This window comes from Myotis lucifugus, unplaced genomic scaffold (genome assembly GCF_000147115.1).
Source record: "Myotis lucifugus unplaced genomic scaffold, Myoluc2.0 scaffold_152, whole genome shotgun sequence".
In the NCBI taxonomy this organism is placed as follows: Eukaryota; Metazoa; Chordata; class Mammalia; order Chiroptera; family Vespertilionidae; genus Myotis; species Myotis lucifugus.
The window spans coordinates 1,068,500-1,084,871 of NW_005871200.1; the positions used below are offsets into that span (position 1 = coordinate 1,068,500).

The following is a 16,372-nucleotide window of genomic DNA, read 5'->3' on the forward strand; positions in this document are numbered from 1 at the left end:
TCACTTTTAATCATAATTAAGTTAGTCTTTATTAAAACAAAAAAATCTCAGAGACAGAATTACATGATATATACAAGAATATACAAAAGTAAAAGAAAAAACAGTATATTTCTACTACATTAGCACAGCAGAAATTTTAACTGGTTATTCTATCCCAAATCCAAATGTTTACATCCAGGACGTCACAGAGGTAACTTCCTTTTGTACCTAAAGAAAAAATAAGTCCATTTAATAAAAGACAATAAGGTTCATTTATGAACTGCCTAACAGTTCCACAATTCCAGTGTACCTAAGACACAAATATTGCCATCTCACAATCCAGGACCCCTCAGGTGATGTCAGACTGATGGTTTCAGCCCAGTCCCTGCAGGCCAGGCCAAGGGACCCCACCAGTGCAGGAATCCATGCACCGGGCCTCTAATATGCATGTAAGATCTTTGGTTAATCTCTTACCGCCCTTCCCCCTCCCTGCTTCCCTCTGAGATTCATCAGTCTGTTCCAGGTTTCCATGCTTGAGCATTGAGCATCTGACCCCTGGTGGTCAGTGCACATCATAGCTACCAGTCAAACGGTTGCTTAGGCTTTTATAAATATAGATATAACAAAGAAATTAGCTGGTATATGCCTTATGTTTTAGGGATGAGAAAAATGGCAAGGTATGGGGACAGACCTTATAAAATTTCAAACAAAGAGTTGAAGGTTTTCTGTACTCATTTCCATGTAAATTGAATATAAAATGTCCATAACTGCTACCCTGTTTTAATATACATATAATATTACTATAATGAAAGCTAATAGGTAAATAGTTCAAATCTGAATTCTTCTACTCTATGAAACTGGTATTTCAATGCTATACCAAACCCTTGAAGAGCAGTTATTTCATCTGACCAAAGGGGATAGTCAGAAAAATATAAACAGTAAAAAATAATAACTTAAATCTTTGCTCTAACCTCCAAATCCTCAAGAGTCAATATAATGATAATAATTACCATCCTTTTTTAAAATTCAGCTGCTTCAAAAATACTCAAGTCTGACTTACACAGCATTCAGTGTTGCTGATGACAGCCTGGAGAACTTGGCCATTCTAGTGTTGGGACTTAACCTCACACCTTCCTCTGGAAAGACTACAGGGTATAGTGTCCCTTTCTGCTTTTAATTAGGAAGGAATGAAGTTAAGGCAAAGGCTATTCAGTTCCTGCCACCAAAATCCATTCTATATTTAAGCACACTGAATAAAGAAAATACAAAGATCCATTTGTTAAGGTTGTTCATATTTAAAAGGATCATAGTCAAGGATTTTCTTAATTTTTATGGCCCTATTAAAATAAATGTCAGAGCATATGATTAATAGCAAAGAATAAAATTGCTGATTTTTAGTTACCTTATTGAGCTCTGGAAACAGTTCTTGTATCACAATGTCCAATAAAACATAAGTCAGCTAAAGCACCAAAAAAAAATTTTTTTAAGGCATTAGACCAACACATAAAAATTGAGAAACACAAAATTCAGGGCTGTGGTTACTTCTAAATGGGAAGGCAGGGAATAGAACTGACAATATAAAACAAGCACAAAAGTAGCTTCAGTAGTATCAATAATGCTCTATTTTGTTTAAATATATTTTTATTGATTTCAGAAAGAAAGTGAGAGGGAGAGAGATAGAAATATCAATGATGAGAATCACTGACCGGCTGCCTCCTGCACACTCCCTACTGGGGATCAAGCCCACAACCTGGGCATGTGCCCTTGACCAAAATCGAACCCGGGACCCTTCAGTCTGCAGGCCAATGTTCTATCTGCTGAGCCAAACTGGCTAGGACGATAATGCTCTATTCTTAAGTCCATTGTTAGATACTCATGTGTTCACATGTGGACAGTTTATTATTATGCCTCATAACTCATTTTATGTTAGATATTTTATATGTAACAAAAATTTTAAAGAAATTTTATCTGAAATTTTAAAGAAATTATGTTATCTGAAAGATGAAATTCTCAATTTTTAAATTTTTACTTTATTTCATGAAATTTCTGTATATCCCAATTTTTCTACAATGAATGTTTGTTTTAAATCAAAACAAATCATGCTAAATAAAAACAGTAATTACCTAACAAGTGTAGCACAAACAAAACACACTTTTTTCTATTTGAATGTTTGAATTATGCTGCCTTGATTTAATATAGTGTCACTTCACAGTTAATAATATACCAGGCCCCCTACTGTGCCATTCACCAAACCCAGCCAACTCTAGTCAACCTGCTTTAATGAATTTTACCTGCTTGTTGAGAACTGGCTGCTGTAAGCCATCAAATAGAAGCCTGATGCTTTCATACTTGGCTTCTTCACCAATACACTTGACAATCACATCTAAACAAGAAAGCAATTTTATATTATAAAGTGACTCATCATTAACTAGTTCATAAAAGAAAATCTCCACCCTGTTTCCCGGATATTATGCAAACACTAAATCAGAATTTTCTAAACCAGGGTTTCTGCAAGGGTTCTGTGGTCAGGTTAAGAAATGAAGTATCAGGATCCTCTTTTTGGAGAGTCATAATGCACAAAGCATATTGCAAGCATATGGAATGTCACAGTAAAGAAATCTGCCTATACTATTAAGGGATAAAAGTTTGAAAATAATACATACTGTATTATTCCATTCAGGGAAAACAAAATAAAATCCTAAAATTATGTCTATACATTTGTACATATATATATAGAAATGCACAGAAAAATGTCTGTGAGAATTAACACCAACTGGTGCACACAGCTATTTCTGGAGGGTAGGAAGAGGATGGCCCCTACTTTTAATATATATTTTCATATTTGAATATCTTAATATCAAAAAATGTTTAATTTAATTTTTAACATAGACTTTCCTAAATGAATATGACCATTTTGTTTCTGTACTATTTGCATAATTACTATTAACTGTCTCACAGAACAATCCTTTTAGGAAATGTTTAAACACTAATTTAGGATCCAGAAAGTGTCATGTATCACTTGTTACCCAAAAAGTCAGTCCTTATTAAAATCTCTGCTGAATGTTTTCCCCCAAACAGGAAAAGAAAATCATTCATAAGTAAACAAGTTGCTCAAATATTTGTCCCTTCCCCCCAATCATCATGGAACTCTTAATGCTGCTCATAGAAAATTCTCCATTTAGGTGTGTTTCTATGAGGTAAATCTAACCCTAAGAGGCAAAGGCCAAATTTAATTTACAAGATGCATAGCAGATCCTTGATATTTTTAAGCTATGTAAGTAACCCAATATGGATCTTTTTAAATCCTCTAATTCACCAATACTACATAGAATTTCCCAGTTAATATGCATGGAGCATAACAGACAAAAATAAATTATCCTTTCAGATCCTTCAGGAGTCACTAAGAAATGAGGAGTAAAAGGCAACAGAATAACATGCTAAGCTTACTCACTAGCTAAATTGCTCCTTCCCAAATGAAAGTCTTCAAGTAGATGTGATTCAATTATGCCTCAGCAAAATAACAAATTATTACGTTCCTGAATAGCAAAACTAACGCTGTCAAAACCATGAATGCTATATCATATTATGAAACAGGTAATAAATTATTTCATCATTTATTTCATCATTTACCTACAGAAGATTTACTCAAAAATAGCTTTTGTTCACTTTTACATTCAGACCAGGGATTTAACTTAATTGTCCTCACACAGAGTAGCAGAACTACTATTCTGGGACTAATTTTTCAATGATGAGAATTCTGAAAGGTACAGTCCTAAGCCCTCTTGAATTCCTTCTCTATATTTTCTTCCCAGGTATTATTATCCCTCACACGTGACTCCCATATCTTTCCTCCAATTCCCAAACTTGGACAGCTAAATGCTTACTGCTAGCCATTTCCTCCTGAATAATGTACAGGCACTTCACACTTAAAATGTCCTAAACCAAGTATCCTCTGCTTTGACCCCTTGACATTTTTTCCTTGTATTTCCCATCTCAGTAAGAGGTGACTACCATTCACTTACTTGGTGGCCTGAGCCTACCTCCTTTACGGGAGAGGTGATCATCCTTTCCCTTTGAGACACATGACTCTATTCACATGTATGTTTTGACTGCATGTCTGTCTTCCTGCTAGACTTGAGCTATCCAAGTATATTTTTTTTATCCCTTTCATTCTGCACAGTGTCTGGCACATGTAAGGTGTTCAATAAATTTGGAATGAATTTTGATTTTTTAGTCATACACACTAGCATAGCTCTTCTCATGGTAGAGTGGACAGCAGGACTCCAACTGTCCCACTAACTACTCTGATTATAAGATATTACCAAAAGAATCTGTCTATTTGTGTGCATGGAAATAGCCTTGTCTTAAAGTTCTTAGTGCTATCATCATAAAACCAAATTTTATTTAACGAATGAATGAATTTTAATTGGCCCTTAGAACTATTTCTAAAATGAAAACTCAGAGTAAAAATTAGCTTTAAATAATTATTATACATTTCACCTCAAAGTGGTGTTTATCTATATTAAACTACTACTTAAATATTACACCTGGAATGTAATTCATCATTTCGTCGAAAGTCTGTTTTGCTCGTTTTTGTTTGTCTTGGAGAGAGCGAGGTTCAGTGTTTTCACAGAATACAGCATCTAAAAAGAGAAAAATAAATATTTGCTGGAATTTTCACTTATCTTACACAAAGTATTTATCTCCTCATAGTAGAGAAACTAATAAACCAAATAAAAACAAGACTTCTCACTCTTTTAGATCTGATTGAAATCATTAAGAGTACACAAAACATAAAACAAACATGAGAAAATACAAACCTCTGAGAAGTGTTATAAGTGAGACCAAACGGTGCTCCTGAAATAACTGTTGTAGTTTACAGTGAATATAGTAGTCAGTATACATTTCCAGGGTGTTTTTAAAGAGGATTCGAGTTCCCATTAAGAGATGATGAAGCCAGTCAGGAACTTGGAAAACCACTCGTCCTGAAAGGATCACATGGAATATTTCATTTAAGATATATATATATTTTAACATTTTCCGATATAAAAAACACAAATGGTCAATATTTTATTTGTTAACACTAGTAAACTTCAATATGTCCAAGGCCAATTGTATTGAATTCTTAAAAGAAAGTAATTTCAATTTTTAAAAATATTATAACAGGGCAATACTTAAGAGCATTAATTTGCATCACATAAGAAATATAAATCATGAATGAAAAACAGATTTTAATAGTAACCACATCCGTCTTACCTACGTACATCAGGTAATCATAAACTCCTTCTACAGTCATCATCTCCATAAAATAATTCTTATTTTGCTTTCTTTCTGTATTCTCAGCACGGTTTGCATTATTCTTAAACAGGTCATTGAAAAGCTAAAGTAAAAGTTGAAATAATAAAGAGATAAGACTTTGATTAATGTGAAAAAAACAAGATACAAAGAATTATGAATGAGGGAATTCAACTAAATCTTAACCCTACTTACCCTTAAACTATGTAAAAAGTATCTATTCTCAATAATAATAAAATAGCAGATATTAAGGAACTAAAAAAAGTTAGACAGAAAAGATCAATAATGCCAAAGGACAAAACCTTTGGCAAGACTGATGAAAAAAGATAAGAAAAAGAAGACACAAACAAAAGGGGACATAACTCATGATGTCAGAGAAAATAAAAAGAATATTATTGACAACTTTAGGCCAAAAGATTTTCAACTTTAGATAAAATGAAAAATTCGCTAAAAAATATAACCTATCAAAAATTAATTCATAAAATAATAAACCTAGAGATTATAATCATTAACAAAATTAAATCTAGTTGTAAAAAAAATGTTCCTACAAACAAAACTCAAGGTCTAGATGACTTTACCAACAAATTCTATCAATTATTTAAAAAACTAATAATTCTAATAACTCTACCAGCTAAAAGAAAAAGGTTAATCTAACTCAATACCAAAACCTGACAAGGATAGGATAAACAAAAATGTAAACTTCCTAAACCCCATAAAGGATATCTATGAAAAATGTACTATTTCATGGTGAAACACTGAAATCACTTCCTTTATATAGCAGATCCTAGCCATAATTGAAATAAAACTGCCATCATTTGCAGATAAGTCTGTAAATCTAAAAGCATTAATAAATATATTACTAAACTTAATACAAGTCTTGCAAAATTACTGAATTAAAAATCAATTCACAAAAATCAACTCTATTTCTGTTTACCAACAATAAAGTTATAGTAACAACAAAAATGAAGGTGTTTTGGGAGAGAAGATGGTCCCGAGGCTGGGCCCTACTCTGATACTAAACTGAGCTACTTACAGATAGGGAATATATATTCCCAGTGCCTAACACTCAATAGTAAGCACACAATAAAATATTTGTTTAATGAATAGATAAGATACTTTATAAACTATTAACATTAGTAATACCATCAAATAAACATAAATACATTCTAGCAAGTAACTTCTTGATTATTGGAAGTTGGTGATTTATAACCTCAGAAAACCACTTTTAAAAAAATCCCCCAGCCCTGGCTGGTTTTCTCAGTGGTTAGAGCATCAGCTCTTGGACCAAAGAGTCATGGGTTCAATTCCCTGTCAAGGGCACGTACCTCAGTTGCAGGTTCATTCCCCAGCCCCAGTAGAGGTGTGTGTGTGAGGCAACCAGTAGATGTGTCTCTCTCACAGCGATGTTTCTCTCTCCTCTCTCCTCTCTCTCTCTCTCTCTCTCTCTCTCTCTCTCTCTCTCTCCCCTCCCTACCCTACCTCCCTTCCACACTCTCTCTAAAAGTCAATGGAAAAAATATCCTCGGATGAGTATAAAAAAAAATCCTCCAAATATAGTAATGGTAGAAGTCTGCAAATAAAGAAATATTTAACCTGTTAAAGAAGTAACCAAGCAACTATTCATAATACCCTCCTTACACTGTATAACTGATCTCCATATGAAAAAATTAAAAGTCCTATCCATTTCATTAACACAGGATTCTCCCTATAATAGAAAAGTCATCTTAAGTAAGACAACTTCAGACTTATGGCTCTTTAAGGTAATGTTCATACCTTCTTGTTGTTTTCTGAAGTAGGGCTGAGAATGGTCAGTTCTGGTTTACATGGCTTAGGCTTTGGAGATTCACAGGAATTAATGAAATTCATGATGAAAGGTTCCAAATGCTGACCTTTCTGTGGTAAGACAGAGATCGCAGTATGAAAATCAAAAATTAAGATTATGATTTTCAATATCACACAGCCCATTAAGATGTATTAATATTTAAATATGCTTTTAACTATATTATAGAATACACATAAATTAGTTATTTACCTCTTTCATTAGTTTTCCAGGAACAGATTTTATAATTTTCCCTGCAATTAAAAGTAAAATATTAATTTTATGAAGGGATAATATACATTGTAATTGTTTATATGAATACTTCACTAGGTAATTTTAAATACTCACCTGCCAAGTAAAAAGTAAAATAGTAAGAAATATGTATAATTGCCCACTTCACACTTAACAGAAATCTACAATAACTATGGTATACTTAACTATTTATAGATACAACATTTGGAATTTATTGTAAAATAATCCAATTGGGGTTGGGGGTGGAGAAAGAGACAGAACAAGCAAAGTGTCGATAACTGTTGAAATAAAGTAGAGAGTTCATTGAAATTTCTCTACTTTTGTGTATATATTAAATTTTCCATAAAAAAAGGTTTTCAGCCCTAACCGGTTTGGCTCAGTAGATAGAGCGTCGGCCTGCGGACTGAAGGGTCCCAGGTTCGATTCCAGTCCAGGCATGTACCTTGGTTGCGGGCACATCCCCAGTCAGGGGTGTGCAGGAGGCAGCTGATCGATGTTACTCTCTCATCAATGTTTCTAGCTCTCTATCTCTCTCCCTTCCTCTCTGTAAAAAAAAATCAATAAAATATATTTTTTAAAATGTTTTTCAAAAGATTTTAAACAATGGTGAATATATAAAGGTATATAAAAGTATACAAAAGTTCGTCAAAAGAAAAAAGTTTTAAAATTGCTACATTTAAATTGGCTATTTGAGTAGCCTATATTCAACATTTTCAATTAAGTACATTCTAATCCTGTTTAACCAAAATTTCTTCTTGATTTTTAGCTCTAGGTTCCCTTGTTATAAAATATCAAATTTCTTAAGTTTTTCTCAAGCATTTAGAAATGACTGTAAAAATAAGTCAAAGTTGATAAATAGCACTTAAATTTCTTTCAGTTCAATTTAGAAAAAAGTAGACTTATGGCAATAGGGAGAGTGATAATAATAGAAATTAAAAATTGAAATTGTTTTATGACATGCAAACCACCCAACCATCCCATCAGGCTATTTCTCTTTGGTACCCCCATAAGCCACTCCTCCCTCTTAGAATTTCCAAATGTCATTAAATTATAGGGCTTCATTCTATGCTTTTCTCTCTAGTACATGCTCTTCTTGAGCCAAATGATTTGCTCAATCTTATTTCAAATAACATTCAAATCTACTCCTTGCCTATCTCTTGGCCTCTCCTGCCTGATAAAACATCAATTAAATTCTATAAACTCAGCAAGTTCAGAACTGCTCTTAATTTATTCCCTGTATCAGCAAGTAACAGCATTCATCCAGTTGTTTAAATAGAAACCTGGTTTCGCTTTGAATATTTCTTCTCCTTCAGTCAAACCTTCAGTAACCAGGTCTATCCAATTCTATCCCCTCTACTATTTCCCCTGATAAGAAGAAACCTCAAACACACACACATACTAAATATGTTGGCTCAACTAAATATATTCATTTGGAGAGATAGAAATACAGATAAAAGCTAAATGCCTACTTGTAATATTTAATTCCTTTAGGTCTATATAGACTTAAGATTGCATTATGTAAAATATATTGAGAAATACTTCTTTTCTTCCATTAGTATCTTTAACAATTTTATTTAAACTTTTCCAGATTATATTAGCTTGGTTTATATTTAACTTTATATAAAAGAAATCATGCTATATATATTATTTTGTGCCTTGCTTCTTTAATTCAATATGTTTTTAAGATTATCGACACTGCTGCAAGCTACATGCTATAGGTATTCATTGCTATAGGTATTCCTTTTATGAATCTACCATAATTTATCTGTCCATTCTATTGCTGATGAACATTTGTATTACTTCCATTTTGGGCTATTATAAACAATGCTACTATGAACATTCTTAAATATGAATATACTAGAGGCCAGGTGCACAGATAGGGTCCCTAGGCCTGGCTGGCGATCAGGGCCGATCAGGGCCTTTTGGCTGCCGGTTGGGGCCTTCCTTCATTCCGCGCTGCACCCTGGTGGTCAGCACACATCATAGCAAGCAATCACAGGGACAATTTGCATATTAGGCTTTTATATATATAACTAGAGGCCCGGTGCACAAAAATTTGTGCACTCAGGGGGGAAGGGGGGGTCCCTCAGCCCGGCCTGTGCCCTCTCGCAGTCTAGGACCCCTCGGGAGATAACGACCTGCTGGCTTAGGCCTGCTCCTGGGTGGCAGAGGGCAGGCCCAATCCCTAGGTGCAGCCCCTGGTCGGGCTCAGAGCAGGGCTGATTGGGGAGTTGGGGCGCCGCCCCCTGTCATGCACAGAGCAGGGCGGATTGGGAGGTTGTGATGCCACCCTCAGTCACGCTCAGGGTAGGGCTGATTGGGGGGTTGGGGCACCACCCCCTATCACACTCAAGGCAGGGTCAATGGGGAGGTTGCGGAGCCACCCCCTGTGATGCACAGAGCAGGGCCAATCAGGGGGTTGGGGCGCTGCCCCCTGTCACTCACAGAGCAGGGCCAATCAGGGGGTTGGGGCACTGCCCCCCCCCCCGTCACGCACAGAGCAGGGCCCATCAGGGGGTTGGGGAGCTCCCCCCTGTCACGCACAGAGTAGGGCTGATAGGGGAGTTAGGGCACCGCCCCCTGTCACACACACAGCAGGGCGGATCAGGGGGTTGGGGTGCCGCCCTCTATCACCCACAGAGCAGGGCCGATCAGGGGGTTGGGGCGCCGCCACTGTCACACTCAGGGCAGGGCCGATGGGGAGGTTATGGCTCTACCCCGTCACACACAGAGCAGGGCCCGTGGGGGGGGGGGGTGTTGGGGCACCTCACCCTGTCACACACAGAGCAGGGCCGATCAGGGGGTTGGGATGCCACACCCTGTCACACACAGAGCCACAGGGTGATCAGGGGGTTTGGGCGCTGCACCCTGTCATGCTGATCTGGTGCCAGGAGGCCTTGTGGCTCCGCTGATCCTGGTGCTGGGAGGCATATTACCCTTTTACTATATAGGATAGAGGCCTGGGGGCCGGCTGGTTTGCCCTGAAGGGTGTCCTGGATCAGGGTGGGGGTCCCCACTGGGGTGCCTGGCCAGCCTGGATGAGGGGATGATGGCTGTTTGCAGCTGGTCACACACCCTTCAGGGTGGGGGTCCCCACTGGGGTGCCTGGCCAGACTGGGTGAGGGGCTGAGGGCTGCTTTCAGGCTGACTGAAGCTCTCAACCGCTCCTTTTTTTCTTTTTTTTTTTCTTCTGGGCCAGCTTTAGCTCTGGCTCTAGCTCTGAGGCTTCCGCTGCTGGTTTGTTTGCCGTTCAATGTATAACTTCAGCTCTGAGATCCCGGCTCCTATATTTGTTAGAATGTTTCAAACTGCCAGCTCAGAGGCCGGCAAGGCCGGCAAGGAACGTTGGAATCTGCAGTTCCTGGAGGAAGCAAGCCTCACGTTCGCTTCCAGCTGCCTGGCTGCCGGCCGCCATCTTGGCTGACAGTTAATTTGCATAAGGATATGCTGATTAGCCAATGGGAAGGGTAGCGGTCGTACGCCAATTACCATTTTTCTCTTTTATTAGTGTAGATATGTAGATGAGTATATATCACAGAGAGGAACTGCTGGGTCATTTAGTTTTATCATTTAACTTTTTTCAAGTGGTTTCCAATTTATATTCCTACTAACAGTGTATAAGAAGTCCTTCATTACATAAACCCTTTTTCTAAATTAATCTGAAAATGCTGATTATTTTACGTTTATCCTCTTATATATGATTCTCTACTTCAACTTACCAAGATTTACATCTGGTAGTATCTTATCAAGAAATTGTGTTTCTCCACCATTGGGGGAGAGGAAATCTGCCAGAAGTTGACTATTGCTCAGCTCTGGATGCTGCAGAAGTTTCTTGAATGAACAAAATAAGAAAAAAGTTTAAATATCTAGAAGGATAATCAAAACTATTTTAAACCAAGAAAGCAATTTTAAATCCTCAAAAGCTATTTCATATTCAGAATAATAATAAAACTAGAGCCCGGCTGGCATGGCTCGGTGGTTCAGCATCAACCTATGAACCAGGAAGTCACAGGTTCGATTCCCAGTCAGGGCACATGCCTGGGTTGGCAGGCTCAATCCCCAGTAGGGGGGTGTGCAGGAGGTGGCCAATCCATGATTCTCTCTCATCATGGATATTTCTATCTCTTCCTCTCCCTTCCTCTCTGAAATCAATAAAAATATATTTAAAATAATAGTAAAACTATATTTATAGAAAGAACAGTATCATATAGCAGATAAGCCCTCAACCTACAGTCAGACATGAATGGGTTTTAATTCTGATTCTTCTATGTGTTAACTTGGTGCCCCTAGAAAAGTTCCTAAATTGCCTAAGAGTCAGTTACTGCATGCATAAAATGAAAAATAACACTACCTACTTTATAATGTTGTTATATAAAGCATTTAGAACCTACCTGATACACAGGAAGGAAAATTAAACATTAGCTAATATTATTTCTCAGTTTTTCAACTATAACACAATTATTACAATATCATACAACTATCTTGATAATTAAAAGAAGTTGGCATAAAGAAGTTAGCAAAAACTAAATGTAGAAATGTGAAATAACTTGGAAAATCTGTTGTCTAGTCTTCTTGTAACACTATATTCTTACAAGACATACTGACTTGTAAGAATATAGCCAAAACTTTAAAGCCAAAACTAACCCAATCTTGCCTAATATTCAGTTTTGTAACTACAAAAGAGTCACAAAACTTAATGAGCACAAATCTACAGGGTCAGGCAAAAGTAGGTGTATAGTTGTAAGTACACAAAACAGTTTATTCTTGTATTATTATTTATTAATTATTGTATCATTTTCCATAGAACTGTAAACCTACTCTTACCCCACCTTGTATTAGATAAAGTACCAATAATGTAACTTTTAATTCCGTATTACCAGAAAATATTTCTTCTAGAATGAGGTACTCTAGAGTTCTTAGAAAGAAGTAATTGGTTCAATAATGAGTTAATGATATCAGTAAAGACACAGGTTAACACTACTATGTGTTGTGTTCAGATACCCTTGTAGTAAATAGTTAATTCATATTTCAATTGTTATACCACCAAAAGAATTATATAAAAAATGCTTTCTGAGTTAAAGTATTCAACAGTTCAAATACAGAAAATAAAATTTAAATACCTCTTTATACTGTTGAATATTTTTATTTTATCAAGTAATTATTTTTGGCTATAAGGTAACCAAATTTAACTGAGTTAACACTTAATAAAAACTACAAAATTGCATGTCCAAATAAGAAAGCTGTTTTAAAAAAAATAAAACAGAAATATCCACTCTGGTATTATGCACTTGATTAAAGAAAGATGGTTATTAATTTTAGAGAAGTCTCAAGCAAGTAACTTTTAAGCTGAATGTACCAATAATGAAAAAAAATATACCAATTGCATTGTTTACATAACACAATGATCACACACTGAGAAAAATAGAATTCACTTCCAAGTGGTAAATAGTAGAGTCAAGATATCCCAAGAAACTGGAAAAACACCTTCAAATTTAAAAAGGAAAAGAATTAAGGAATAAACAGGAGGGAAGATTCTGAAGTTCAGAAAGTGCTGAACAAAAATCAAAGAATAAGACAAAAATAACAAAAACTATTTTGTATTCTTAGAATGTATTTAATCTTTTACACCAAAGTTTTTGCTTCTTTACTTTAACTTCCAACACCAAAACTAAGCCTAACATAAGACTTTCTTTCCTTTAGGAAAATATCTGGTATTTCATTAGTTATAAATTTTTTCAAAATATACTCTTGACAATAATTCATCTTCACATAAAAAATTTAAATAAAAGAATTTTATAAATCGACATTGATGAGTATTTGTAAAGCAAAGCATATATATACAAGAGAAAAAAAGACAAATCAGAGAATGCTATAATTAGCAGGCAATGTTCTAAATTAAGTTGGTGCTATACCTGTAAATATTCTTGAAATTCTTCTCTCTTTGACTTTAAGAACTCATAATTTTTGGGACCAATGATTCTCTTGGAAGGAAGCTGGGCATCAGGAAATGTGCCTGAAATATGAATAAATATGAATAAATTTATTTCATTAATAAATATGAAAGTTATTACTATATTCTGCTACTGCTTTAAAAACCTAATTTATAATATACTACAACAAATTAATATCCACAATGCTGCCTTGTAGAGATGTGTCATTATCCTTTAAAAGGCAAAACCAGAGAGCATAGAAATTCAAACCAAAGAACTTGAGTCTACTGATATCCAAAATATCACCACTCTTTTACCAACACAGATATATTTAACCTTCTATATTAGTTTTTTTTTAAAAGATTCAAAAAATTATCATGAGATTATTTTGAAATCAGTGGAATTTTACTAGACAAAATCTTACTAAAGAAATACCTTTTCTCTCATGGGAAAAAAATTATATTGCCAATGCCATATAAGGTTAAAAACAAAATTTAAAAACCATGGATGTACTTCCTCAGACAGGGCTGACTTTGGAAATTTTAGTACCAAAAGGGAAAAATATTGCTGGGAATCCAACTTTGATTAATCTGGGATTTTAAAGTATGAGGATAAATAATCTTCTCTCAACTCTAAACCAAAGGAAAAGTTCTCAGAGAAAGAACAAGACAAGGACAGCATTGCATGAGATTGGCAGAGACAAAGAGAAAATAATTTAAAGATAAATACAACATCAAAATGTAGGCAAAAAGTATGGAGTGGAACCCTGCATTTTTTTTTAGCTTCCTATAATCTCTTTATCATGGGATTTGCTCTTATAATAGGGTAAAGAAGGTTCCCTGCCCTTCTCAATTTAGAACCAACCTGATTTTGGATCAGGGGACATTACACAGAGTTTTTCTAAAATAAAAGAATTCAGAATACATAAATCAAACCCACCAACCTGCATACAAAATGATTGGAAATACTTCATAATTATATCCCTGCTATTAACTAATATAAGTGGGTAGATAGGAGAGACTGGGAGGGGAGAACAAAAAAGGAAAAATGCTCCCCTTTTCTGGTTGATCTATTCTCAAAAGAAGCATTCATCTACAAGTTTGGTTTCCATGTCTAAATATAAAAGCTAAATTAAGACATTTGCCAGATATTTGGCCCTGGCTGGGTGGTTCAGTTGGTTGGAGCATCATCCTTTACACCAAAAAACATTTGCCATGATGCACAGTAAACATGTCTACCAAGAAAGGTAATGGTAAAATAAGAACAACTCTGAAATGCCTGGTTTAAATTATCCACACATCAAGTTAAACAAAAATCAAATTGGAAAGAGAACCTTTTCTAAGACATAATTTAAAAACAGCTATATTTCACATTTTAATATTATTATTTGAAAAGCAATTTATGTGCACTGTAAAAATTTGTAAAATAGCTGTAGCTGGTTTGGCTCAATGGATAGCCCATGGACTGAAGGGTTCTGGGTTTAATTCTGGTCAAGAGCACGTATCTTGGTTGCAGGCTCAATCCCTGGCCCTTGCGTGCAGGAGGCAACCAATTGATGAGTCTCTCTCACATCGATGTTTCTCTCCCTCTATCTCCCCCACTCCCTTCCATTCTCTCTAAATATCAATGGAAAAATATCCTCAGGTGAGGATTAACAAAAAAATAACATAACAACAACAAATTAATAAAATATAAACAAGCAGAACTAAGATAAAAACAGGATGCCCTATTATCAAATGTACATAGGTGTCACTGTTACATTTCCTTGTTACTATTACTTAAAATTAAAAAATTAATCTGGCTCAACAACTTCCAAGAAAGCTAAGGCTGAAATGTAATGTTTTATACAAAAAGGACAACATACCATGAAATTCTGTTAGTTTTGATTCAAGTACATAGAATTCAAGATATCTTCTATAGACAGACCAATGTTCAGGCTCATGCCCAACTGTAAATTGAATGAACATACCCTGAGTAATAAATCATTTTATAAACCATTATTATTAATAGAATGCAGTATTTAAAACGTTAAGTAAAAAAATAAAATAAAATAAAAAAATAAATAAATAAATAAAACGTTAAGTATACAGAGCTGGAAATTATTCCAGTCTTAATAATTTATTATTTCTTGTTATCACTCTATTAATGTATTTTATCCCATATTTTAATTTTAAATTATTTAGAAAACTTTGATAATTTCACCTATTTATGAAGTTATCTCAATAATAAATATATTTTCTGCAACAGAATCATAGAGCTGACAGCAACTTCAAAAAATTATTCAGCCCTGACTGGTTTGGCTCAGTGGGTAGAGCGTTGGCCCACGGACTGGGGGGTTCCGGGTTCAATTCCGGTCAGGGGCGTGTGCCTTGGTTGCGGGCATATCTCCGGTGGGGTTGTGCAGAGGCGGCTAATCGATGCTTCTCTCTCATCAATGTTTCTAACTCTCTCTCTCTCTCTCCCTCTCCCTTCCTCTCTGTAAAAAACCAATAAAATATATTTTTTTAAAATTATTCAATTATGATTATTTTTTAAATTTCACAAAAATGATGTATTTCATAAAAAATTTATAGTCAATTTTGGGTATCACAAATATTTACTAATTATACAGTACTAGAGGCCAGGAGCACGAAATTCATGCACTCAGGAGGGGTCCCTCAGCCCGGATTGTGAGAGGGCCAGGCCGAGGGACCCCAGTGGTGCATGATCAGGGCTTGGGAGGGACATGGGAAGTTGGCCAGCCAGGAGGGACCGCGGGAGGGCTCCAGGGTGTGTCCGGCCCATCTCGCTCAGTCCCAATTGGCCAGACCCAGCAGCAAGCTAATTTACCCGTCAGAGCATCTGCCACCTGGTGGTCAGTGCACGCCATAGCAAGCGGTTGAGTGGCCTTAGCATATCATTAACATATTACGTTTTGATTGATTGAATGGCCGACCGGATGACCAGACACTTAGCATATTAGGCTTTTAGTATATAGGAGAGAACAGCACTATCCTATATAATAAAGAGGTAATATGCAAATTGACCATCACGCCCTCACAATCTGGCTGCCTACGACCAGGCCAGCAGGGGGGTTAGTGAGGGATGACCAAACAAC

At 35.8% G+C, this 16,372-nt stretch overlaps 1 protein-coding gene across 13 annotated transcripts in view; it reads right to left on the reverse strand.

The window, feature by feature from the left end:
- SNX14 (sorting nexin 14) overlaps positions 1 to 16,372 on the reverse strand; it is a 74,050-nt gene continuing 57,678 nt past the window's right edge. For all 13 annotated transcript variants that reach the window (XM_023759349.1, XM_014461378.2, XM_006095338.3 and 10 more), the window contains 11 exons: positions 15,140 to 15,223; positions 13,258 to 13,358; positions 11,065 to 11,176; positions 7,307 to 7,347; positions 7,048 to 7,167; positions 5,236 to 5,359; positions 4,800 to 4,964; positions 4,527 to 4,622; positions 2,271 to 2,362; positions 1,382 to 1,438; positions 1 to 207 (listed from right to left, as the gene is read on the reverse strand). In XM_023759349.1, coding sequence (XP_023615117.1) covers positions 169 to 207; positions 1,382 to 1,438; positions 2,271 to 2,362; positions 4,527 to 4,622; positions 4,800 to 4,964; positions 5,236 to 5,359; positions 7,048 to 7,167; positions 7,307 to 7,347; positions 11,065 to 11,176; positions 13,258 to 13,358; positions 15,140 to 15,223 — 1,031 coding nt within the window. In that variant the 3' untranslated portion in view covers positions 1 to 168. The remainder of the gene's footprint in view (positions 208 to 1,381; positions 1,439 to 2,270; positions 2,363 to 4,526; positions 4,623 to 4,799; positions 4,965 to 5,235; positions 5,360 to 7,047; positions 7,168 to 7,306; positions 7,348 to 11,064; positions 11,177 to 13,257; positions 13,359 to 15,139; positions 15,224 to 16,372) is intronic.